Genomic DNA, 26,196 nt, shown 5'->3' with positions numbered 1-26,196 from the left:
AGTTCGATTTCTATAAAATTAGAGTGAAGTGAAGGTGACATATAAACTCCTCAACAAAAGTTTGGAAAGTTTTTTCAAGCATCTGTATCTCAAATTATTTGTGACATATTCATATCGTGTTGCACATCAATGGATAGCTACAATACTCCCCTTTCCAATGACATCCCATTTGAAACAATAACATTTTTCACGGCTGAGTACACGCCTTGTGAATGTAGTGGGGTCTCAAACAGAATTTGCCAAATTTACCATTATTCTGTGCTCAAACAACGCTAGCCACTAACCTCAATAGCGGGTGGAAAAACCCCCGGGGGGGCCACTCAAATATAATGATGTAAGCATGCGTGACCAAAAAAACGCGTGAAAAGGGGTGTTTTTTCTTGGTTGAGCACGTTACGCGCGTGACGCGTTAAGGGGGTAAAAAACGCTGATTTTCATGAAAAGGGGTAGTTTTAAAATCGTTTGTAACGCATTTAGGGTACCATTTTAACCCGCTTTTCAAATCTGCTGACACTCCGATCTCGGAAAGTTTATTCACTCGCTGGAATTCCCCGTTCGTAGAAATGTAAATCTTAAGTCTCACGGTGTTATGCAAATATTTCATGACGTGTTATGTGTGATTTAATCATGGTCTCGTACTTCTATGTAAAATACCGTTTAGAATAAAAACATGCATATTCATTAATGACGTCATATAAAATTTGATGGGTATATAGTTCAGTGAACAGACGGATCGACGAAAATATCGTGTGTTGGCCTACTCGCCGACATCCCGGGCCGACATCATCCGAATTTCAAAAATATATTCAGGACTTTATATATAGATTCCTCATGCATTATTTATTACTACTGCTTCTAGTAGATTTGTGTGTTTTCTCCACTGAAAAATGTAAACCTTCTCTGGATTACTTAATGAAAATTTGCGGTAAAAAGCATTGAAAGGGCACACGATACCGGGACACGATAATCAACTTTAGGTGCCGAATTCGGAATCAAATACACGTGAATACTGGGTATTTAAACGTTGCTTCTGTATAAATGACGCTGCATATTGGTATTTTATATTCTCACAAAACTATACTTTATACGAGAATCCAGCAGATTCACGTAACAAGCTACGAATCTGAAGGCCTTATATACACTCTGAATTCATCGTGTCATTATTTAGGCTATATTAAAGTGGTATGGCCTATGGTACGGTATGGGCCATATCCAAGAGGGGCCTGTTCAATGACATGTTAGTCCATAAAATTGTTCTCAAGTTGTCAAAATTAATCAAAACTTGTAATGTGTGTCAAATTTATACTCAAACTTGTTCAGGGGGTCAAAAGTAGACAAAAACTTGTTTAGGGGGTCAAAGTTAGACCAAAACTTGTTTAGGGGGTCGAATTTTGGGGGAAAGCGCGCTAAAAAACTTGTTTAGGGTGTCATTTTGCTCACAGAGGAAAACTTGTTTAGGGGGTGTTCGAGAAAAATTTGGTCACGCATGCGTACACTGTCATATTTGAGTGGCCCCCCCGGGGAAAAACCACAAGCAGCCACAATAGTCACCTCATGCTGCTCACCGACCTGGTTACACGTTACTGTGGGGTGCAAGGTGGCATTCCATTCTTCAAAAAGGATTCGTCGCAGGTCATTCAATGTCGTTGCATATGGGCTTCTCTGGCACGCACAGCACGATCAAGCTGGTCCCACAAGTGTTCAATCGGGTTGAGGTCTGGCCCCCGGGTCTGGCCGGATGGCCGACCATTTTTTCTCTACTCCCATATTCTGTAGGTAGTCGTTGACTACCGTGGCTATGTGGGGCGAGCGGTGTCATCTTGGAGGATTGTATTTATGATGAGGTGAAGATTGTGAAGATATGGGATTGCAGCTTGCTCATGTTGCTGCACAGAATAATGGTCAATTTGGCACATTCTTTTTGAGACCCCATTACATTCACAAGGCGTGTACTCAGCCGTGAAGAATGTTATTGTTTCCAATGGGGTGTCATTGTAAAGGGGAGTATTGTAGCTATCCATTGATATGCAACACGATATGAATATGTCACAAATAATTTGAGATACAGATGATTGAAAAAACTTTCCAAACTTTTGTTGAGGAGTTTATATGACCATAAAAACATGTTAAGTTAAAATCTAGAGACTTTTGATTTTTTTTAATGAATTAATTTGTTTTAAAAATAGCACTATGGACTTAACACGTTTTGACACAAAACGCAATTTCTGGCATGGACTTAACACATTTTGCACACAAAACATAGCATATGTAACACAGAACTAACCATATTTTTCTCAAACTAGTCTTAAAAGATAACAAATTTATTAAAAACATACAATATGTGATTCTCTCTACTATAAACACAATTTTGCCACAAAACACCTTGCATCTCGAACCCCCTCCTCCCAACCATTTATTTACCAAAATTCGATGTTTAAAATAGTTCAAAATTCAAAACTGAGTTGTATTGCATGTCTCAGAATTGAATAAACATCATTTCACTGACAATAAGCACATTATCAGTTACCACAATTTCCCACCTCCCCCATGCTGCCACCCTAATTTTATATTGACAGCCGTAAGTTTTTAAGTCTTTAAGTCCTAAGTTTTTTTATACCTTTAACTTTAAAATAATACCTTGAATTTAGTAGCACATTTTGATAATCATAAAAAATAATATCAAAAACTAACTCTACCACCATCCTCTAACATTAATTCTACCATCACAACCTCTCCCCCTTCCCACCCTTTTCATGTCTTTCTGGAGGTATCTATCAAATATTTAAGAAATCCCATACAAACTAGGCCTACTAATTATTAAAAAAAACAAAAAAAACACCTTTTTATGCAGACCAAATTCAGGTCCAAACAAGAACGAAGATGCAAAGGAAGGCAATGTTATCAATCATGCAGAACTTGGGCGATTACTAAGTAACTATTGGAAGCCTTATGCCGTGCTACTTGCCTACAAGCTGCCCACAAGGGCATTGTTCGTGGACTTAACACAGTTTGCTACCAAACTGGATTGGACTTAACACGTTGGAAAAAATCGATACTTTGTGTGTCAATATTTCGGGACTTGACTAATTTTGGAAAAAAACACACACATTGCTGGATAGCCCTAGTTACTCACTACCCATTTTCATCAAAATCTCAATTTTGAAGGTGGGTGGACTTAACACGGTTTGGAAATAAGCTCTTCATATACTGAAAAAAACTCTTTCCAGATTTTCCAGATTAGGTGGAGGACAAGCAAATAATAATTTTTTTTTTGGCCTATGGTGAAAGTGGTACATGTATAATAATCCTGCATAATTCACCCTCTAGCGAATGTTGCAGGCCTGCGATCCAAGGCAGGCTGCTGCATAAAATCGTGTCGCCTACTATCTGCCCTATCTGGGTTTATGGGCGCATTACACCAAATCAATGGTGATGAGGTTAAAAAGTACTTCAGCTACTTTTAGAGTGGAGAAATGTGTGTCCTATGCCCGGGTCATGTTCTTCGTGAGTGGCATTTTCTGATTTAAATGAAAGATGCTAGCCTATCAATCACTAAAATAGATATGAAATGATACAAATCAATTTCACAAGAAAAGTAGGCCCTAGGCTACAAGTTTTATAATTTTTTGCATTAAACCTTTGACAAGAGCATACTGCGCAAAGTTTCTTCTTCTTCTTTTAGTGCCTCCCTCATATGTATGAGTATATCGCACTGCGTACAGACAAGCTGTAATTAGTTTTACTCTGGAGTAGATGAGTTATTTTTGAAGTACAGTCAACAGTACACCGGGATGATCCCCTGCTCTTTTAAAAAAGCCTGTGACGTTCTTAACGTGCACACTACATTAATGTGAGAAAAAACTGCATTGAAACGCACTTGTCTCATATTGGCTGATCTGCTGCGTGGCGGCGCCAGGAATTTTTTGCGGGAGACATTGAGGGGGCAATGTTAATTTGGGGGGGGGGGGCAAAATCAGCAAAAAGGTGAGGCTATTTTCGTAAGGTTTTTACTCGGGGGCAACAGGGGGGCATTTGACGGGGGCATTTTCCCCCTCATGCTGCAGTCGTGTAGCAGCTTGTAGCCAGCAGGCCCCAAAGCTGGCTACACCCCTGATCTGCTGTTGCCAAGTGGAATGAAAAGTACACGCTCTTGCAAAGTTGAAAGCTGTTAAATAAGGTTCAACATTTCAACTGCGATAATGCTAGTTTTGATTTTGAAATATCGGCATCGCTTTCATTTTTGAATAAAAAACTGAATCTAAAAAGTTAACCAAAATTGAAGCTTAAATGAAAATTCATTCCTTAATTAGGATGACGTAAAAATGTAAAATATTGTCACGCGGGTAGAAAAAGCTAGAAAACGCCGTGTAAAGATGTTGATTTTTACGTACTTTTCCGTGTGTGCTTTTCCATTATTTGGTGATGTGCGCCCTTATTCTCAAAGTAAATAATCACATGATTTTTATAGCACGTGATCAAAACTTACGAAGTTGCAGTTTGGTTTATCATTTATTTACTACCGGGTGCAACACATGCACAGTCAAACTCATTGACTCATAAACATCATAAATACCTATGGAACACCGCCCTACCAGCTTTTTGTTTGTTAAAATAGTCGTTGGGTCCTGAAGCTACATACACATCCACGATCACGACGGCCGGTATCTTCTTCTGGCCCAGAATCTGGGTTGAGTTTATGACAAGGTATCGAGATCTGATCATTTTGCACTTCATAAGCTTAGTTCTACTTCACTATCAATAACATGTCGATATGTCATGGTGATGTAGACTGCGGAACTCAGTCCTCATTGATAGTCAGTCATTTATCTTTTGGTCATTATATGACTATCATTTGATGTGCAACACTGCACTGCTGCTTATATAATTACATGGATCGATTCCATGGGTTCCTACAGTGCAGTCTTAGTTTAGATACAGACTTTAAGGTACATATTTCGAGGTGCATAACAGACACAAAATTTGTGTCATAACAAACACCAAATTGGTGTCGATGACCTGACATGCATGCATTCTTTTGTGATGGTCTTTCAATTTGTGCCGAGTGTCCTTGGCAGACTTGACTATGCTTCAGTGGTCATGAAAGGATTCAATAGATAACCTCTGCCCCACTAATCCCCAGCTATTGTCTGAAATTGCACCTCGGAAGATATATTATAACAACTCAGTCCCTCAAATGATAGTCATATAACGACCAAAAGATAAATGACTGACTATCATTGAGGACTGAGTTCCGCAGTCTAGTGCAGTCTGAGGGCTGATGATACACATACGATTGGTGTAGCTTATAATTTGGTTCACCTCAGTTTGGTAGTGACGTATGGCGTATCACGCAAAGTGTACACTCACACGCACAAGAGCGATTTGTCGGCACGCTTATGGCGCAATCGCGAAAAAGCATTGACGTCACTACCGAACTTGAAGTGAACCAAATTATATAGGTAACCCAGGTAAACCTTAGTTAACACATTTGCTAGTCAGCCAAATTCGCCGACAATGTCAATGCATATTTACATAGAAATTTATACCGTACATAAATATGTTTTCTATACTTCACTTGACCCAAATATATGATTTTTTATGGTGATAAGTCACTCGCACATGGAATTTTAGAGGGATTTGGATAGCAGTTCCATTAAAAAAAGCTGCTATACTATCATAATGAGACTAAGATCTAGAAACATCCCGAAATGCCGTTTTGGGGAATTTTGCTAACTGAAACTTTTGATGAAAGTCAATCTTTGACAAGATGTAACTTTGCTACGGAAAGTGCTATGAAAAAAAGGGTTGCAGTTTGGGCTTTGTTTACTCAAGGGCTTTGATTTGATATATAAAGTGATGCAGTTTGATGGCAAATTTGAATTCACCTAGCATACCTAAATTATAGCACATCATGGCCCTACGTTGTTCCTTACAGAGAAGGCCCCTGGTGGAAATCGTAGTGACCGAGGTGTGAGTACCTCAGGCTATGCACTGCTGAGACTGGTGCTGACCAGCTAGTCAGCTACATACAACTACAAGCTGATGCATTGCATCTAGAAGTGGGCCAGTCTTTTAATTTTCTAAAGAATGGTTGCGCATTCATGAGATGCTAAATTCTATGTTAATATCTGTTGTGACGTACATGCAACTATTCAATTTCTCTCACTTCAATGGACAAAATTCACTCGGTCGGACATCCGGGAACATTGTCCCCTTTGCTAGCGTCGCGCGATAGCAACCAGCTCAAGAAAGGGAACTGAACATGCGCACACTGGTTTTACAAGGCTATTTCCCCTTTGTGACGTCTACTCTCACATCCCTGGCCCGACCAAGAGAATAGAAATGCTGGCCATCGAGGTGGCGCGCGCACAAAGTCATGAATAGATTTCATGTTTGTATTGTTCTTAAAAACCTTGGGGTTTCTAGTTTTTGTCAGAGAAGAACGGCACTTGTTTACATTTGAGAGCGTGCAGAGGTAAACACGGAAGTGGGGTTCTGATTGGCTGAATCAGTCGTCTGACAATCATAGCAACAGACCAATAATCTGATTGGCCGATTGTGTGTGAAATCGTTGGTTGGCGCAGATCGGTGCCCTTAAAGCGAATTACACAAAGCGCCGCGTATGTCCCTCATTAACTGGGCGCTCACGTCAATCTGAGCAAGGGAGTGCTTTTCTTCTCTAAAACCCAGTGTACCTATGGTGCCCTTAATGCCCTAGCTGAAATACAGCAAAATGGTCTGTATTTTATATACGGTACGTGTCTTGAGCTAACATTGACCGTATAAATTGCCAAATCTTTATTTAGTTTAGCCCCAAGGAGCATATCACTAGACTCAAATCACGTCCAGCGGCGGTGCAGTCACATCATAATTCATGTTATCATGGTCATTATAAGTACAAGGAATGATTTACTGTAGATCCCCAATCTACACGATTTGGGCCATTCTTCGGTAAGGTGCTTATTTGAGGGTTTGGAAAATAGACATTTAAAAATGATTTTTTTAAATTTATTTTTTTACAGATTAAGAAAGTTAGAAAGAGATAAATGTACATACATGTATGTCTCCAAATGTAGTGGAAAACTGTTTGGCTCAATCTTTATTCAAGCAACTTTATTTATTTTTTCGGCTTTTTCTGCAGCTGATGTCATCTCCATCACGGTCGCCAATCTCGTCATCTCTGTCACAATTGCATCAAAGTTCAACTAAATTGCACAAATGTGTCGCACATGGAACATTTGTTTTTTACCTACAGAGGAAAAGAGTATAACCAAGATTATGCAACAACATATCATTACAATTCCAATTGCCGTTTTAGTCCAAATGAATTGACTGCAGATTGGCTTGTTCTCTCCGTGTCATATGACTTCTTCAAAATTGGTCTTCTTCTCAGAGCGCTTTCAATATTCCTGACGGTAAATGACGCACATTTCGGGACAGGAAATTTTAGACATAAAGGGTGAAATTATTTCTACTCCTTGCTATGAAAGATATGTTACAATAACTTTTTCCACAATAGACAACAAATAATTTGTAAAAGTTTGCCAGGTGTTTTTTACGCTGCTGAAATTATCCACTAAAAGATATCAGCATAAAAAGTTTGGTGACCCCAAAAGGGACATGGGATTTTGGGGGTTGTGACACCCTGTACAAGCAATTTTCTCGAAAATAAGAACGTCTTCCAATATTTTGATGTTTTTTAAAGATATAAAATTAATGTCAATATTCAACATCTGTGAAAGAAAAATCAAAATCTCGATACGTATTATAGTTATGACCTCTGAAAGTGGCGGGACTGCAATAGGCACCTTACAGAAGAATGACCCATTTACATGTATACTATGCTTCACTTCACAACACTCAACAGGTGATGTGATGTCAGGGGCGGATACAGGATTTCGAGAAAGGGGGCACACTCCTGAAAAAAAAAAATGTATGAAATGGCATGAAGCGTCGCCATGAGTGCTTGCTTGGCGACGAGGGGGTGTCTGAGGGGGATGTGCCCCCCTCAGAAGTGAGAAACTTTTGGAAAATGAAGACCCAAGTGAAGCCATTTGGTGGACCATTTTGTCAACATTATTGTGTAAAATTTTAGTTTGAAAAAGCGTAAAATTTGCAAATAGACGGCCCAATTGAAGCCATTCATGGACAAGTTTTGACCTCTTGTAAAATTATTGCTTTATATGTACCCATAACGTTATGCGACATGGGGGTGTCTGAGGGGATGCCCCCTGAGAAATGAGAAACATTTGCAAAATAAAAACCTAATTGAAGCCATTTGGTGGACCATTTTGGCACTATTATGGTGTAAAATATGAGTTTGAAAAAGCCGAAAATATGAAATTTGCAAAATGACAGGCCAATTGAAGCCACCTGTTTTCACTGTTATTGTATAAATTCAGAGTGCTGGGTGTGAAATACAGAAGCTTAAAGCGGGCAGTTGTTTATATAGGCAGGGGGTTGTCTGATGTTCCCCCTCCGAAATTTGGAAAAATGAAAGTCCAATTGAAGCCTTTTGGTGCATCTGTTTTACACTATACAAGAGTATATCATTGCTTTTTAAAACAAAACAGGGCCCGAACTCAATTTGTAAAATGTTACACTGACACTTTAATAGGCCTTAGACTCGGAGATTCGCAATTTAAAGCATGCATGGATCGAAGCCAGCATGGAGTCCGTAATAATACTGACTTTGGTGACAAAATGTAGCGGGCCCAGCATCATCGACGGGCCAGAAGAAATCAACAAGTACTATAGGGCCTACTTCTGATACTTCTTTTCCTCTTTTCCTCTTTTTTTTTGGGAGGGGGGGAGGAAGGGGGCGCCGCCCCCTGAATCCGTGCCTGGAGTGCCACCCTGGTGTATGATACTCACTACAGATTTATTAGGCTACAGGTCCGAAGATTTTCTTTCTTTTTTTACGTTGTTCCGTTTTCTTTTTCTTTTCTTTTCTTTTTCCCTTTCTTTTCTTTTCCTCTTTTCTTTCCCTCCTTCCCTTCTCTTTCTTTTCTTTTTTTTTTTATTTTTGGGATCCGCCAAAGGGGGGCCGCAGGCGGCTGTGCCCCCTCTAAATCAGCGCATGTGTGATGTGAATTCAAATTGCAGTGCAAAAAATACCTTTAGCAGCTGTCTACAGACTTGCGATGTACTTGTCCCATGTTTCCATGGTCAAAATCACTGTCATAATCAGAGGGCCATCGTGCGCTCTTACCGGTAAGGCGACAAAAACAGAAACTGTTTTGTTTTTTTGGAAATGACCCAAAATCTGTAAATAATTTGCAATTTGAGAAAATACAAAATAAAAGTTCCTGAAATTTCTGAAATTTGGGTTGGCATTCATTTGTAGGCCTACAGGAATTTTTTCCCCAATTTTCCCAATCAACCTTAAAATCATGACCCAGTCTGATTACAGCCCACCATGAGTCATCTGCCATGGAGCCACCATGCTTCACATATGTGACCATCCACCACAATGTTAAGTCACCAATGCTTAATTAGAGATATTGACCCATAAACCCCCAAGGGGTACTCAAGTTTGGTTGTAGTAGGGGTGTGCCACTGAGAATTTGAAAGTGGACCCATCAATATTATATACCAATTTTCAAGAAATTTTGACCCATCTATATAACAAAAGTCAAAAGTTTCAGCGAAATTTAACATTAATTGTCTCAGTTTTTACAACAAATTTTTGGCAAAATTTCAAAAATTTGGGCTAGATTTTAAAAAGCAAAATTGGGCTATTTTTGGGAAATTTTGGAAAAAGGACCCACCCATATAAAAAAGTGCAGTGATTTATAGTGCGCTACGCACAGGCACAACGCCTAGACGTTGATCCACAAGCATCAGCACACTTGGTAATTGGTCTAGTAAAGGGGTCATTCATATACCAAAAGGCGAAAATGCTACCCATGTTTGTGGCATGTCCCCATATGGTCATTTGTACTAAGTACCCCGAAAACAAAGGAATTTCAATAACAAAATAGGCTTTGGAGCATATTACCCAAGTAATTATGACAAGTGATATATCATTTAAAGCTTGTTTTAAAGAGATTTCAACTGTTTAATATAATCTAAGAAACTCAAAATTGTGACTTTACACTGAATTTGTTGTGGATGGTCACATATAGACCTATTAAATTGAGCTAGATAGCCAGAGTAGCAATAGACGAATCCAAATCCACGCATTCCTACACCTGACTAGCAGCCTTTAGTTGGGTAGCCGTCGGCTACAATGCACCCAAAATGTGAAATGATTCGGCCTTGGCGGAAATTTTAAACTGCATTCCATCACCCGTTTTACACCTTCCACAAAAACACAGGTAGACAAAGGAATGATTTAAAGTTTACAACACAATAGGCCCTATAGTTCCCTTGACCAAAACACACAGCTTCTACATGGTCTATTCGCTGTTGAAGTGACATAATAATCGGATTAACTACACCATATATGTATCAAACGCTACAAATGGATGTACTTGCGAACAAAAGGACTATGTATGAATAGATGCGACGGGATTACCTGCGGAATTATCTCTATTGTATATTATTATTCTATTAACCCTCCTCGTCCTTGTATCTTCTCTAGGTGTTAGGCGGCTTTTATTTGCACAATGGGGCGCTCAAAACACAAGGTTGGTGCTAGCGGCTACCCAAAGATGGCCGACCAAATCCTGACCATGACTTGGCTCCTTGGATTCGTCTATAGGTAATTGCTTGAGCATGAGTTCCTGGCATGAATTACATAATTTAATTCTTGTTGCTTTGAATTGTTTTCAGATGCTGACAGATGTTATCCCAGACTAGATCATACAGTTGAAATGTTGCATACAAAAATCAACCAGAATCTGTTCCAGAGGATTCCAGAATTTGTGTTTGCGATGTTGAAGTGAAGAGTGCCTATAATTTGAAATTGGTAGATATTCTCTGTTTAGGTTAAAAATACAGGGCGTAAATTGCATCCAACAATATGGCACAGAAAAGCGACTTGGAAAAATCATGTCCAAACGGACAGGCTCAAACAGAAGAACCAATTTCTTTAAGCTTAGAAAGAAAGTCAAGTCAATCCAACAATAAAGATGTGCCATCTTTATTTAAATCTGGTAGACTCCATATAGTTATGTGCATTCTTTTCTGTGAACTGTGTGAGAGACTAACTTACTACAGTATAGCAGGCAACTTAGTGTTATATTGTACAAGCGCATTGGACTACTCAAGTGAAGACGCTGCAACTATCTCATTAGTGTTCTCTGGGACTGCATATTTTGTGCCTTTGTTTGGAGGGTGGTTGGCGGACTCTTTTGCTGGGAAGTACAACACTATATATGGAAGTCTGTTGATTTATATGATTGGTAAGTTGGTGTTAGAATATGTTTTTATTTTGTTTCAATTTTGTTTTATTTCGTGTTCATGCAGAAAATATATATCATAAGCTTTATTTATTAGTTTCTATGTGTGTCTCTTTTTCCACATTGCTGGTAATAAGTATCAAACAGTCATAATTGGTGGTCATTTCAAATCACCCCCAAGTCAACTAGGTTCAGGAATGTCCTCTCATTGTTAATTGTTGGTTATACATACCAGAATACAATGCTTTGTAACCCACCACTTGAACAGGATTTATCCAAAGCAAACAAAGACCAGATCTATTAAGAATTCTATAGACATCTAAGGTAGAAGCTTATTATCCTCAACAATAGGATTATTGATTGGTTTAAAAAGGTGTTTGACTATCAAAATAAGATACATGTCGCGCCAACTTGAGGTACTGATGAATACGACCTTCATGAACATTTTACACTGTAACTCAGAATACAATTTAGGACATTTACAGCTCATTTCGTGCTGTACGGTCACATTTTCTATAAATCAACATTGCCTCACTCACAATCAGGGTTGAAAACAACAAAAACAATTGCTGCAAGTTTCTTGCAGTCCTGAAAATGTGAGCATTGTCTGGAGAATATTGTTGATCAAATGAAGATATTTGTGTCACCTGAACAAATGTTTATGGTGATATAATATGGAGGTGTGTAGGGGGTATGCATGCCGGAGAGGTGTCATGGTTCGGTTAAGGTGTCTAAAATGGCTCATATTTCTGTAAGTATAGTGGACTAGGACTGTTAATATGCATGTTTCTACTGGGGACAGGTTAGCAGATAATGTGGTTTAGTTACCGGTTAATGTGCTCAGTGGAAACAGATCGGTTCGGAATGATGTGTTGTGGACAGTGCACCCGGCAACCGTGATCCACCTCTGGAGCAGAGGGTAGGAGTGTGTTCAGGTTAGGTGTAGGGCAGGGCCCAGGGGAGTACTTGGTACAAATGACCATACGGGGACGTGCCGCTAATATGGGTAGCATTTTCGGCCTTTTGGTAATGACCCCTTTTTCTAAGCCAATTTTGGTATATGAATGGGTCCTTTTATTCGAAAAATTACCTAATTTGCCTCAATCTAGCCAAAATTGTGAAATTTTCCAAAGAAAATTGGGAAAATTTGTAAAAATAAGACAATTCGGGGTAAATTTGGCCGAAAATTTTGACCCTTGGTATATCAATGGGTCCAAATTTCTTGAAAAATTGGTATATTTATGGGTCCACTTTCAAATTCACAGCGGCACGTCCCTACCAAAATCAAACTTGAGTGGGGCCCACAGATGGAACAAAATTGTCTAATATTTCTTACTTTCTCTCTCAACAGGTGCTGCCTTGCTGCCCGTTATATCCATAGAATTTGAGAACTTCAACTCAGGGCTTAGCCTCTCAGATTCTGCCAAGCAAGGGTATTTCATGTTTGCCTTAATTACAATAGCCATAGGAACTGGTGGTATCAAGGCAAATGTGGGACCATTTGGAGCACAACAGCTTGATGACTTGGGAGAAACTGCTATTCAGACATTCTTCAATTGGTGAGTTTATGCAATACAAGAGCTCATATAGGGAAATTTGATTAAAGCCTATGTGCCAGCCAGGACCTGATCTAACCAAGCCAAAGGTGGTAATTGTGAAGGTTGTATGGTTTGGGTTTGGTTACTGACATGATCTGTATCTTTTGGCCTGGTTGGATCAGACCAGCATGCCATATAGCCCTGTGTGTTACAGTATAGGAAATCAACCATATTTGTTAAAGATGTGAGCAGATCAAACTATTATGTACCTCTGCTCTCAGGGGCGTAGCCAGGAGGGAGCCGGGGAGCAAGGGGTAAGCTGCCCCCCAAAGAAAATTTTCAGGGATAAAATGGGGACGGCAAAGAGTAAAGTGTCCTTAAAAATAAAATGACATACCACAACATTTTGTGATTCCTATTTCATCAAAATGATAACAAAAAATTGCAAGAAATATTGTTAAAATACATGATTTTCCTTCATTTTCCCTACCCGAAGATCTCACATCTGGGACACCAGGCATAAACGCTGTTTATGCCCGGCTCTAGACCAATCACGCACGCTGTTACATAGCGTGTATGTATGAATTGATGGATTATGCATCTTTATTCTGTAAGCTGCTTAATTCGTCAATATCAAACTTCAGTATTTTGCTGTAAACCTTTGACGAGAGCCTCTCATCGAAGGTTTACAGCAAAATGCTGAAGGTTGATATATCTCTTACACCTGTTTCGCAACCAAATTCAAGAAACCCTTATTTCTTTTCACAGGTTTTACTGGTTTATTAACATGGGTTCCACTATAGCATTTTCTATCGGTGTCTATGTGCAACAAGAATATGGGTTTGCATTAGGGTATACCATACCAGCTGTCTCTATATTTGCTGCCATTATCATTCTGGCAATTGGAAAGGCTTGGTACATTGTACATCCTCCAGAGGGTAAGTGACTCCTTCCTTTATCAACTATAGTCTGTATATCTACCTTGGCACTAGCTTTGAAGTTCAGTGTGTTCTGTGTTAGCTTAGCGTTACTTGGTGCGTGTACATACTTATACGTGTGCCATCAACGTGCCACATATGTACACGCAAGAAACTATGCTAAGCCAACGCAGCACACGCTGAACTTAAAAGCTACTGTCTGTTCAATTAGCTTAGATTCTTGAATTTTTAAGATATTTGAAAAAATACAAAATTGTGGTCAAAGTCATCAAAGAAAAGTGTTAGCACAGCCTTAGACCTAACGTGATTTATACTTTTCAAATTCTAAAGTTCAATTTAAAACCCCATTTCTTTTCAATTTTGGTCTTTCCCGCGATATTTTTATAACAAGCCGTAGAACGTCGGGTACCATAAACTTTTTTGAATCAATCCATTTAGAGCAATGGGGACGAATGTCACAATGCGCAGAGATAGTATTTATTCGACCATCCGCATTCGACCATCAAGAAGTATTGTCCAGCAAAACAGCTATATATTTGCCAGTATGCCTATTTGTGTTGAAATCCTACTGTTAAAACATTACGTTATTATTTATGAACTAAGTTTTCTAATATAGTCCCAGCTTATATAAATACACTCCTTGCGTATTCATTTATTTATTTATTTATTTATTTATTTATTTATTTATTTATTTATTTATTTATTTATTTATTTATTTATTTATTTATTTTATGAAGGGTCTGAGAAGGTGTAGGCCTATTATAGGCCTATTATAAAAATACACATTTATTATCAATTTGTTATTTCGTTTTGTTTGTTGAATACAAACTATGAGAAGGACATTTGGAAACAAATGAACTTTTGTACAAGAAAATATTATTTAAAACAATCAGGTTACAGAAAACAATTCTTGTAAAGTCACTGTATCTGAAAATGTCAAGCGAATGCTGATATTCTTGGGAAGGAATGATGGTATTAACAAAACTCAATTTACATTGTAAACCAGTTCAAATAAGAAGCGAAATCCATAATTTTAATGTCATTGTTTAGGAAAAGATAATGCTCAGAATAATGTTATGCATAAAAGCGTAATCGCGCCATATAATTTCGTGTAACAAAAACGGTGGACCATCATGCGAACGGTATAACAATGGGAATGGCAGGACAGATTGGTGGACAGATTGTTTTGCTAAATTGGATTGGATAGGGTTTATGCCCTAAGTTGAGAATGGACCGTCCCACTCGATTTGTAAAAAGGTCGCGAACCCTTTTGGTGGACCCAAGTAACTGCCTAAAATGAGGCAAAATTGAAAAGAAATAGGGTTTTAAATTGAACTTGGGAATTTAAAAAGTATAAATCACGTTGGGTCTAATGTTGTGCTAACACTTTTCTTTGATGACTTTGGTCGCATTTTTTTATTTTTTTCAAATATCTTAAAAATTCAAGAATCTAAGCTAATTGAACAGACAGTAGTACCAGTGACTCGAAGTAGATATACAGACTATAAAGTATAACATGTATTTGCATGTACAAAATAACAGCAAATCAGTTTAAAAACATAAGAATATTATGTGGTGTGATCAAGCAAAATCAGTCTGAAGTCAGATCTATTATCAATTTTCAGTTTCTTACAATATTGTAATTTTGAAAACAGCATTTGAAAAGAAACAGTTTGCAGAGAACCCCGTTGAATTTGGACAACCAGTTCAAAAAATATGTGCAGTTAAAGAGTTTCCAAAACAATAGAAAACAAAGGGAAATACTTCCTTTGTTTATTGTTTGGCTATATCTCAAAATCAATAGTTCTGACTTCTAACTGATTTTGCTTGATCACATCACAAAATACAATTAAAAGTAGAACAACAGAATATGATATTGAAAATAAGTTTAGATAGCATGGTAACAAAAAAAGCCAGCCAAAAACAACAACATACATTCATTTTAGGAGCAATTTCAAGAGCAGGCATGTTTCTAATTCAAGAAAATTCTTTTAGAATAATTATTGTATTTGTGGAAGAGTGCCAAATTTAAGGTGGTACTACACCCCTTGATAAATTTGTGACTATTTTTGCATTTTTCTCAAAATATATTAATAACACACTGGTAACAAAAGTTATGTATGTTATAGGGGCAAGGAATCCAGTTACTACACTGGAATTTCAATGACTCAAGACAAGCGGTTTGTTATTTATGATAAGAAAAGAGGTACTGTTAGAATGTACCTCATTTCTTAACATAATGAACCACTTGTCTTGAATCACTGAAATTACAGTGAAGTAATTGGATTCCTTACCTATAAGGCCAAAAAAAAAAAGGTTCGTCTCAAAGCTTGCGCGCGCGTTTGTAAAATCCCACGATTTGACAAAAAACAAATGCGGAAATTTTTTTATTTCAAAAAAATTTTTTTTTAGTTTTTCCAGAAAAAATCTGTTTTAAATTTCTCGTGAGCTTTGAGACAAACCTTCTTTTTTTTTTTGGCCTAATATACATAACTTTTGTTACCAGTGTGTACATGTAGTTATTTTTTGAGACAAATGCAAAATTAGTCAAGGGGGTGTAGTACCACCTTAAAGAATACAATGTACTTTGATATGAGGGGGTATCAAAAAGTTTTAGAAATCGCCCAGAAGTGAAAGAGCTATATCAATGAAATTTTGTCAGTGCAATCACTGGTCCTTATGTACACTATGGTGCAAAAATGGTCTCATAAGTATGTTTACTTTTTCTACAGGCGACGCTAGATGCTAATAACCTGCTGCCCCAGTTACTGTGCATAAACTGCAAGATTAAGAAAATTGAGGCAAGCAGCGTTATTAAGATCCTGCATTTGAAGGGTTGCAGTGCCTAGAAAATCGATGATGAGATAAAAGTTATCTTTGGTGGTGATTGCGATATTGTCACTGTTGCTTTTTGGAAAATGAATTTTTATTTCATCACATATTTTTTGGGCACTGTAACCCTTAAAATGGAACTTAATCATGCTACATGCCTCAATTTTCTCTATTTTGCTGGTTATGCGGTTACATAGGCAGGTACTGACATCTAGCGCCTGTAAAAAAAGTAAACATTCTGATGAGACCATTTTTGCATCATAGTGTACATAAGGACCAGTAATTGCATTGACAAAATTTCATTGATATAGCTCTTTCACTTCTGGGCGATTTCTAAAACTTTTTGATACCCCCTCGTATGTGCAACTGAAAGCAAAACTAAAATTTACAAATATGCAAGGATGACAACTTTGTCTGATTTCCTCAAAGAGATTTCCTTGAACATTGCGCAATTAATTTTAATGGTGAATCACATGTTTGTGGTTTGTAATGGTACATGTACTGTATATGCTCTTATTTTTGTGAGGATATATGTGACGTGTCATGTCAAAAGCAGACACTTTTGAGCAGGTTATCAATTTTGAGGTTTTTACATATCTTAAATTAAAGAGATATTTTGCTCCACAAGGCCGTTTTCCCCAAAGAAATCGGACATTCCTAAGCGAAGATATTGAGTTCGTAAGTTATGGTATTATAAAATTGGAAATTGAGATATCGGCCTTTAAAAATATTATTAACAATGTTGAGGGTAGGAATTACCTTGAAAAATGTCTCATAAAATACAAGATGGCAGTTATATTCCGGTCTGAAACTATAAGACAATATTTTTAACATTAATAACACCACAAATTTCTAACTCAAATTGGGAAAAAACCACCCCGGGCAGATTTTTGGCTATTTCTCCATTTATGATCCTGCCCAAAAGTGTCTGGTTTTGACATGACACGTCACATATTTTTGTGAATTTTGCGAGTACATGCGTGAAAATAACAAAATAAGTTACTATTCCACGGAATAAACAACTCTCAAAATTTCCAAAAATCATGAAAATAACAGCCTATACAGTATATTTTTGAAATCTTAAATTTAAAAAAAAATTGATAATATTATAGCTGATGTTTTTAGGGGTTTCATATTTTGATTTTCTTCGGAAGAATGGGGTCCCAAACTGTATTCCCTGTGAGGAATTTTTTGTTTTTTGTTGGGCCAATTTTAGCTGATGAGTGACATTTTCAGAAACTAAAGGATTAGGATTTAGCTATGGTTCTTTTGGCAAAACAGGATAATATTAATTTTTTAAATGCAAAATAATTAGTTTTGTATGTTTCTGGAATGGGCATTGGGAGTAGCCCAAGGCAGGGTTGTTTCATGGCTGTTACTGTTTGTACTCTCCCTTAGAATTTACCTTCAGGTTCATGTAAGTAAGGGGCTATCATTTTCTGCGGAAGGGGGTGGGGTCCCAAATATATGGGGGTCATAAATTTTTGGAAAGAAAAATAGGGGGGTGGGTCATAAAATATTTGATGACCAGAATGTAGGGAGTCACAAGATGACCACAGATAGTGTGTTTATTTTATTCAAAAAGACTGATATTTCAATACAATTTTAGCCTGTTTACTGTGTTTAGGGGTAAGGTGTATCAGTAGTGGGGGGGGCTCATAAAATGTTTGTTGCTGAAATAGGGGGTCACAATTTTATTGACGCCAACTTTTTGTAAATATGGGACCACCCCCTTCCGAAGAAGGTGATAGCCCCCTAAGTGCTAGCTATTGAAATACTTCAAAAAAAGAAAAAGTTTTGTGTTTTTTCTGGATTCGGGTGTAGTTTAATTCAGGTAAAGTAACATGTTTTATGATCTTATAATATGAATTCGTTAATTTTTTTAATTTCAGGGAGCCCTCTGACAACTGTGAGCAAAGTCGTGATAACAGGTGCGTCCCAGTGTCGTCATCCTCATATAGATGCACCCGAGATGGATAGCTGTATAGATCGCGTCAAAGAAAGCTACGGAGGAAAATTCCCTGACAAAACGGTAGAAGAAGTGAAATCATTAGGAAGAATTATGCCAATATTTGCAACTATTGTTCTCTATTGGACTGTCTACTTCCAGGTAACATGACAAAGATTATGGATAATAAAAATTGCATTTGAATGAACACAGCTCCTGCGATTTTTTTCTTTTAGACCACCCAAGGTTAAAATTATGAATTTATCAAATTAAACTTTCGCATCAATTTTTGAAGTGAAAGAGCTGAATGCAAAACCGGTGATGTAAACCCCAAAACTTTCGCATAGCATGAGCAGCGAGCACTTGATGTACGCTCGTTTTGATGGGGATTTCTTGGTATGTTTCTTGCTTTTCCAATAATTTTTAAATTGTTTTTCGAGACAAAAACTTCCTAGCAGAATAGCCGTTTTCACTTGTTTTCAAAAAGTTGTTTTAACCTTGTTTTTTACCCCATAATTTCCCTCATTTATTGAAGCCCTGCCCTCCTTCCAATACATTAAACATTAACTTCAAAGTGTTTGGCAACTGTTTAACCTTGATGCAAAAGTAAACCTTGATGCAAAAGTAATATTTTACGAGGGTGGTCTGAAGGAAAAGATCACCACAGCTCCTTTCCTGTGAGAGCACTGAAACAAGTGCCCATATTGTGACAATTTGGAACTATTGGTCATCTTGGCCATTTTCCCCTCAAAACATTGTGTAATTTGAGGTTTGGTTGATACTGCATAGAATTTCATTACTCAGAAAAGTATATAATTAATTTGTGTTTTTTGTCTCGCCTGGACTTGTTCAGAATGAAGTCATTATTATAATGTGTATGCATGTACGTACTAAGGCCACTCTAATTAAATAGTTTTATTTTATTTATTTTATTCAGTAAATGGTAAAAAAAAACAGTTTTTATTGCACTCAAACTGGAAAAATTGAGTTATAATAAGTTTACAGGACCTTGGGATGTCCAACATATCGATTTGAACGTACCATTGGTCTGGAGAAAAGGCATCCCTGTAGACCATATACATTGTATCAATATGACCTTCATCCAGCACAAGTTGCATTTTGCCTTGTACCACAATTTTCTGCGATTTCTTTTTCCCTATGAAGAAACCAGACGAATCAACCTTCCTTTTACACACTACTAACCAATCAAGGGTCATGGAGAGTTTGATTGACAGTGACATCAAATGCAAGCTAGTCTATTTAATTCAGTCTTGAATTGGGCTATTCCATTTAAAATCCACACTACCCCTGTGGAAGATTTTGAAAATATCAGCCACAGGGGGAGTATGAATTTCAAATGGAATGATCGAGCACATTAGGCAGTTCCATTTGAATTTCATACCCCTTCTGAGAAAGATTCAAACTGAATCTTGCACAGAAGGAGGGTGCTTTTCATACTCCCCCTGTGGCGGGTATTTCCAAAATCTTTCACAGGGGTAGTGTGGATTTTAAATGGAATAGCCCATTATACTGTAAATCAAACTCTGTCATCTTTTTAATTTCAGATGAGCACTACATACCTGTTACAAGGAGAGCGTATGAGATTAATCTATGGCAATTTTTCCATTCCAGTGGCATCCCTTAGCCTCTTCAATTCCATTGTGATTTTAATCTTAGTTCCAATTGTGGATAGATTTGTTTATCCATTTTTTTGCACGCTGCGGTATGCCACTTAGTAAACTTCAACGAATTGGTAAGTACAGTCGCTGTTGCAATGTGTCGCCAATTTTTTTTTGTTATTCAGGTCAAGATAATTCATTGGGCCTAATTTTTTGTTGTGTCTATATTCAATTCACTGAGTGACTTACGGATTCAATCATGTTTCACCGTTGTTCATCACCTATTAACAATGATGCGTCTGCACTGTCTGCGTGGTTAACCACGCAGACGTGTTTTCAGCAATTAAAACAAGCTAAAGATCATCTAATTCACATAACGATTCTTTCATTCCTTACAAGAAGATCGGTGATTTCTCTTTTGATATCAGCAATAAACCTAGAAAAATAAAGCTGTAATGTTTAGCTGCTACCTCCAACAGAGTGTTTACGTTCCAGGCATGATGAATTTTACGTGCTCACACGTTGCGTTCGCGTACACGCTTCTGGACTGTGGATTCATCACCAGTTAACAATGCTTGGCTCCTGTGCAAAGGTATAGGAAGAGTTGTTGAAAGTACAGATTAAATGCAGTTCAGTCAATTGCCTCATTTTGCCCTGGCATTTTGCTTCATGTCAAGACTTGTGACAATTTTTGAGTACATTCAAGTTGAGAAGATTCTAGCTTGAGCACCCTTTTATACTGCGAAGCTGAACATAACAGTTCAGTTCCTAATATACAATATACAAAGAGATTTGACTAGGAGAATACACACTCTATGTTCTTGTGGAGGGGAAAAATGTACTTCCCTAATATTTTACAAACCGCCCCCAGCCGATGATAGTTTGACTCCCATTCCACATCCCCCCGGGCTTGTGCACTAGACGCATCAACATCTTAGTACAAGTGCATTATTTTGTACAATTTCACTCTCCTAACAAGGGATATGTATAAATCAAGGTCCACATATTGTATAACATGGGTGTTTTGTGTAACATCTTCTTTCAGGTATAGGTATGATATTTGCTAGCATATCCGTTGTTATAGCAGCAGGTATAGAAATAGCTAGGAAGAATATCATGCAGGAAGGAGGGTGGATGGAACAGGAGCTAGCAGGAGAAAAATTCAATGCTTCGACTCTCTCTGTTTTTGCTCAAATTCCACAGTTTACAATTATTGGTGCTAGTGAAGTGTTTACTAGCATAACTGGTGAGTATGAAGTCTGCCATATAAACTGGTCCCAAAAAGTAACTTACCAGGTAAGAAATTCGTCTGTCAAGTTCAAACGACAAATCGTATTATACTGAATAGCATATGAGTGGAAGCGTGTACATTTACGCTGAGTTTGACACCTCATTTGTCGCAAACAGATCAAAACTTTTGAAGTTATGCTCATTTGAACAAGCCTACTATCAAATTTGAAAGTTGCAGGTCCGCCCCAATGAATTCACACAATAAACAGACACATGAAAGGATGTTCAGAACTTTTATTCTTTGTCAACTCACACATCCTCACAAGAAGCAATAGGAAAGTTAGTCATGCAAAGAAGAAGAGGAGAGCACTGATTACACCTGTATACTGCCAACCATCTCAAGTGGTATGAGTGCAACTTTCATTCCAGTGGATAGGTTCGGTTAAATAAGCATAACTTCAAAATTACTCATCCGTTTGCAACAAATGAGGTGTAAAAATTCGCGTCAATTAACACTGCTTCCACTCATATCCCATTTAGTGTAACACAATTTGTCGTTTGAATTTGACAGACAAATTTCTTACCTGGTAAGTTTCTTTTTTGGAGCAGTTTACATAGAAGTATATACTGTATAATAAGCATGATTAAAGCCATAATATTTGATTAAAGCCATAATATTTGATTTCTGTCAAATTTTAATTTTGTTATTCTTTACCTAAAATACTGAAATAATATTAGTTATAACTGCCAGGAAGGGTTTCTGTCCATTTTAAGCTAAAATAACAAGGTAAAGTGAAAGAAACTCCACTATTTTCTTTTTGGCCGTTTAACATGAAGTTCTATGGAGGACTTAACATAATTATGACTTTATGGTTACCGGGTAATTCCATTTAGGTTAGGACATGTGTAAACATTACAAATATGCCAACAAATCAGGTTTGAAAAAAAATTAACCAATTGCATATTATAAGATCTTACATTATGGCTTTAAAGTAATGGCCATTTGATTATATAAGATAGTAGCAATTATAACTTGGTTTGTTGAAGATTTCTGTACTAGGCTAATTACAGGTTTGTTGCATCCTGGATAGGATGTGAAATATTGCCACTCCAAAATGTGAGTCCAGTAGATCGGATTGAAGTTAAAAATTCATAGTTTCTACTATCTGGATGATTGACAATATTCACAATAGTGCCATATAGTATACTTATAATAAGATGTACATTGGTTGTAGGCTGTAGTCTGCCATATACGTAGAAGTACATACTGTATAATAAACATAATAGGTAAACTCCGGAGGGGGGGGGGCACTCCCATATATTGACATACATCATGTGCCCATTAAAAGACCCCGGTATTTTTGGCAAATCCTACACCCAATGACACCGTTTTTTCAGTAGCCTACACTGAATGACCCCCTTTCATGAACAATTAGTCCTCAAAGTTGACATTTTGGCACTCTTCACACACATTTTGAGCAAAATAAATGAGTTTTATCTATTTTGTACTATAAAATTGGGTAAAAAGCTATTTTTGATAGTCAATGATGTGAAATTTTGGGCTCTCCCATACAAAATCACCCCATTTTTGACACTGCCAACACCGAATGACCCCCTTTTTTTCTGAAAATTTCTACACCGATTGACCCCTTTCATACTCTTGTGGGCACAGGTACGTCACTTTCATATTCGCAGGTTTGAAATTTTTTTTTAATGCAAGCAAATCTCTTCTTCTTTATACTTTAGGTCTAGAATTTGCCTACTCTCAGTCACCATCATATATGCAAGGCGTTGTCATGGGACTCTTCTTAGCAACCACTGGGTTGGGGAGTTATGTGGGCTCTCTGTTGGTTGCCATTGTCAACTCGGCATCTAGAGCGCAAGGTATGATTCATTCATCATAAGACCTAAAAAGAAAATTCTTTGATTGCCGTAACCTGACCGATCCTAAAAATAAGCCCGACCCTAGACTTTTTTTCTTATTTTTTTGCCAAAAAAAATTTAAAATAAAAAAAAAAATTAAATTAAAAAGAACAGAAAAAGCAAGGCCTTTATCATGCGCTGTTTACAGCTTTGTAAAAGGTGTGTGTAAAAATAATAATAATAATAAAAAATATTGCCAACCGTCTTACCCTAATTATTTTTTTTTATGTTACGCCAATCAAACAGTTTTCTTTTTTAGGCCTAATAGCTAAAGAGTAACAAGGAACTTCTTGGAATCTGGACTTAATGCAAGGACTGTAATGAATGATGATGTCAGTGTGATTTTCTGAAGGTTTTATCCACAAAGTTTCTCCAAACACATGATAGCTTAATCAGTGCCAAATAGGTGGGATTCATGATAGTGCAAATTGATAATGAACAGCATAGGTGTAACCTGAGCACAGCGGACATAGTACATATGTGTACATCCATATCAAAACGATGCACTTGTCGTCTGCTACATGTGACTCATTTGACATGATAGCTAGGAATAAATACCAGGCTCATCACAAGTGGAGGCCACTTCAAATCATCCCCAAGTCACATGGTTTAGGAATACAGAGAACATTCCTTAACCATGTGACTTATTGTGGGATTATTTGAAGTGATCTCCACTTGAGGTGAGTCTGGTTTATATTTTTAACTATTATGTGAAATGAGACACATGTAGCAGCCGACAAGTGCATCGTTTTGATATGGATGTACACATATCGTCACCTGGAGGGAAAAACCTCATGTGCATTTTCACCGTTACTTATTTGGCAAATAGGTTACAGTGAATAATTTTCAAGTTATCATTTTGCAGAGTCACAAAAACTAGAAAAAATTGTGTTTTTTATTAGTGTGTTTTATGTTCCCTGCCAAATTAAAACACCATTAAATTTGATATTTTGTGGCTTTTCTGTATTTACCAAATGTGTAACAGTAAAAACACACATACATATGTGAGGTGTTTTTTTTTGCCCAACGATAAATGACTCTTGGCCAATTGGTTTGGTTTGAAGATGTAAAGAGGTATAGATAGCACGCACCAACAGTAGGTCTCATCCATAAACAAAGATTCATGTAAAACGTAATTGTCATTTTTAACTTTAAAACACTGTACGTACATTTGTAAGGGCATTGCTTTAAATATTTTACATATTAAAGATCATAAAGAGTTGAAATTGGGTTAAGGGCTTTCCAAATCTCTGGTATAAATGCAGAGTCAAGTTGGAGTTGATAAAATTGATAATTTAATTTGTGATTGGATGACAGTCCTCATCAAGTGTTGAAAAAGATAACAGCTTGATATTGAAACTTACACAATAAGTGCAAAACTGCAAAGAATTTGATTGACTTTATTCTAGTATTCATTTATTTATTATATGTCCTGTTTTTTTCTCCATTTCAGGTGCTGAGTGGTTTCCAGATGAGATCAATGATGGTTACTTGGAATATTACTTCTTTCTCCTAGCTGGGCTAATGCTTATAAATTTTGGTATCTTTGTTATAATTGCTAAAAAGTACAAATATGTAAATCAGTACTCTTCAGAGGATGAGAGGCGTAGATCAGGAGGTAAGGGGAGTAGGCAGGGGGAGAAAACACCATTATTGTCTGAATCGGAATGTCTTTGAAGTATACACAAATCCGACTTGACACATTCCTACACCTCACTGGCGGCCATAGCTGGGGGCCTTCCATCCATTTTACGCGACACCAGTATCACAGGCGTGCAGCATTTACGGCTCCCGTGACACAGGCAAGTGCTACCGATGCGCTCGCGATAGTGGGTGTTTTGGATCGCAATCTAAACGAACTAAGCTAGTTTGGTGTGGATGGCCCCCAGCTATGGCCGACTTAATCATGACCATCACTTGGCTCGTTGGATTAATCTATAGCATACAGATGCAAGGTCTCAAACCAAAATCTGAACATGTAAACCTCTCCAGAGCCAAGTGCGTTTAATTTCGCTAACTGTCAGTGAGAGGATTGTCTACAGAACATTGCTTTATGTTTTCATGTCTCTGAACCCACCAAGCACAAAATGCCTTGACGTTTTTTCTGGAACAAAATATTTTAATAAGATTTTAATAGCAATGGTTTTTTTTTTGTCACAGCATTAAAATATTGGGTTTTATAAAGGTTATACAAATGTTTTTATGTGAAAAATTACTATGTAACATTTTTAAATGTCAAAACGTTATTGTTATATTATTTTTGCCAAAACATGTTAGAATGTTTTGCTGCAATTTTAAAAACTGTTTTTAAAAATGCTATTTAACCTTTTTATACCCTTGAAATATAACCTGACATATAAAGGTTTCTGACAATCTTTTTTAATCTTTTGTGAATGTTTCTGAAAACATTTTATGTTTACTGGAAATGGGATTCTCCCAAAACAATTAAATCAAAAACTTGCTTGGTGCCTCAATCTAACAACAGTTTCTGGTCATTTTAAGCTGAACTAAACAAAATGATGCAAAATAAAAGAAAACTCACTATCATAGCCACTTAACTGGGGTGTTCTATGGGGGATTTAAAGTCATAATTATGACTTAAATTCAAATTTGCCCTGTTTTCCTAAACACAATGAATATTTGGCTGAATCCAGTTACGTGTTAGCTGGGACATGTGTAAACATTACAAATATACCAAAAAATCAGGTTGAAAAAAATTGACCAAACTCATTTTAAAAGATAGTACATTGTGGCATGACATTAAATACTGAGATATAAGTAAGCCCAGTATTATTTTTTGACTGAAATGCTCACAGACATAGG

General features: G+C 37.2%; 1 protein-coding gene across 1 annotated transcript; it reads left to right on the top strand.

Moving 5' to 3' along the window:
* Nucleotides 1-4,512: 4,512 nt before the first annotated feature.
* Nucleotides 4,513-26,196, top strand: LOC140171756 (solute carrier family 15 member 4-like). Its single transcript, XM_072195076.1, is given in 10 exon segments — nucleotides 4,513-4,704; nucleotides 10,777-11,348; nucleotides 12,697-12,904; nucleotides 13,652-13,821; nucleotides 18,546-18,763; nucleotides 20,167-20,307; nucleotides 20,309-20,354; nucleotides 21,266-21,466; nucleotides 23,197-23,334; nucleotides 24,827-26,196. Coding segments are annotated over 9 exon segments (1,728 nt in total). The 5' UTR covers nucleotides 4,513-4,704; nucleotides 10,777-10,966; the 3' UTR covers nucleotides 25,051-26,196.

Source organism: Amphiura filiformis, chromosome 15 (genome assembly GCF_039555335.1).
Source record: "Amphiura filiformis chromosome 15, Afil_fr2py, whole genome shotgun sequence".
NCBI classification, from domain to species: domain Eukaryota; kingdom Metazoa; phylum Echinodermata; class Ophiuroidea; order Amphilepidida; family Amphiuridae; genus Amphiura; species Amphiura filiformis.
This window is presented reverse-complemented; position numbering and strand designations above follow the sequence as displayed.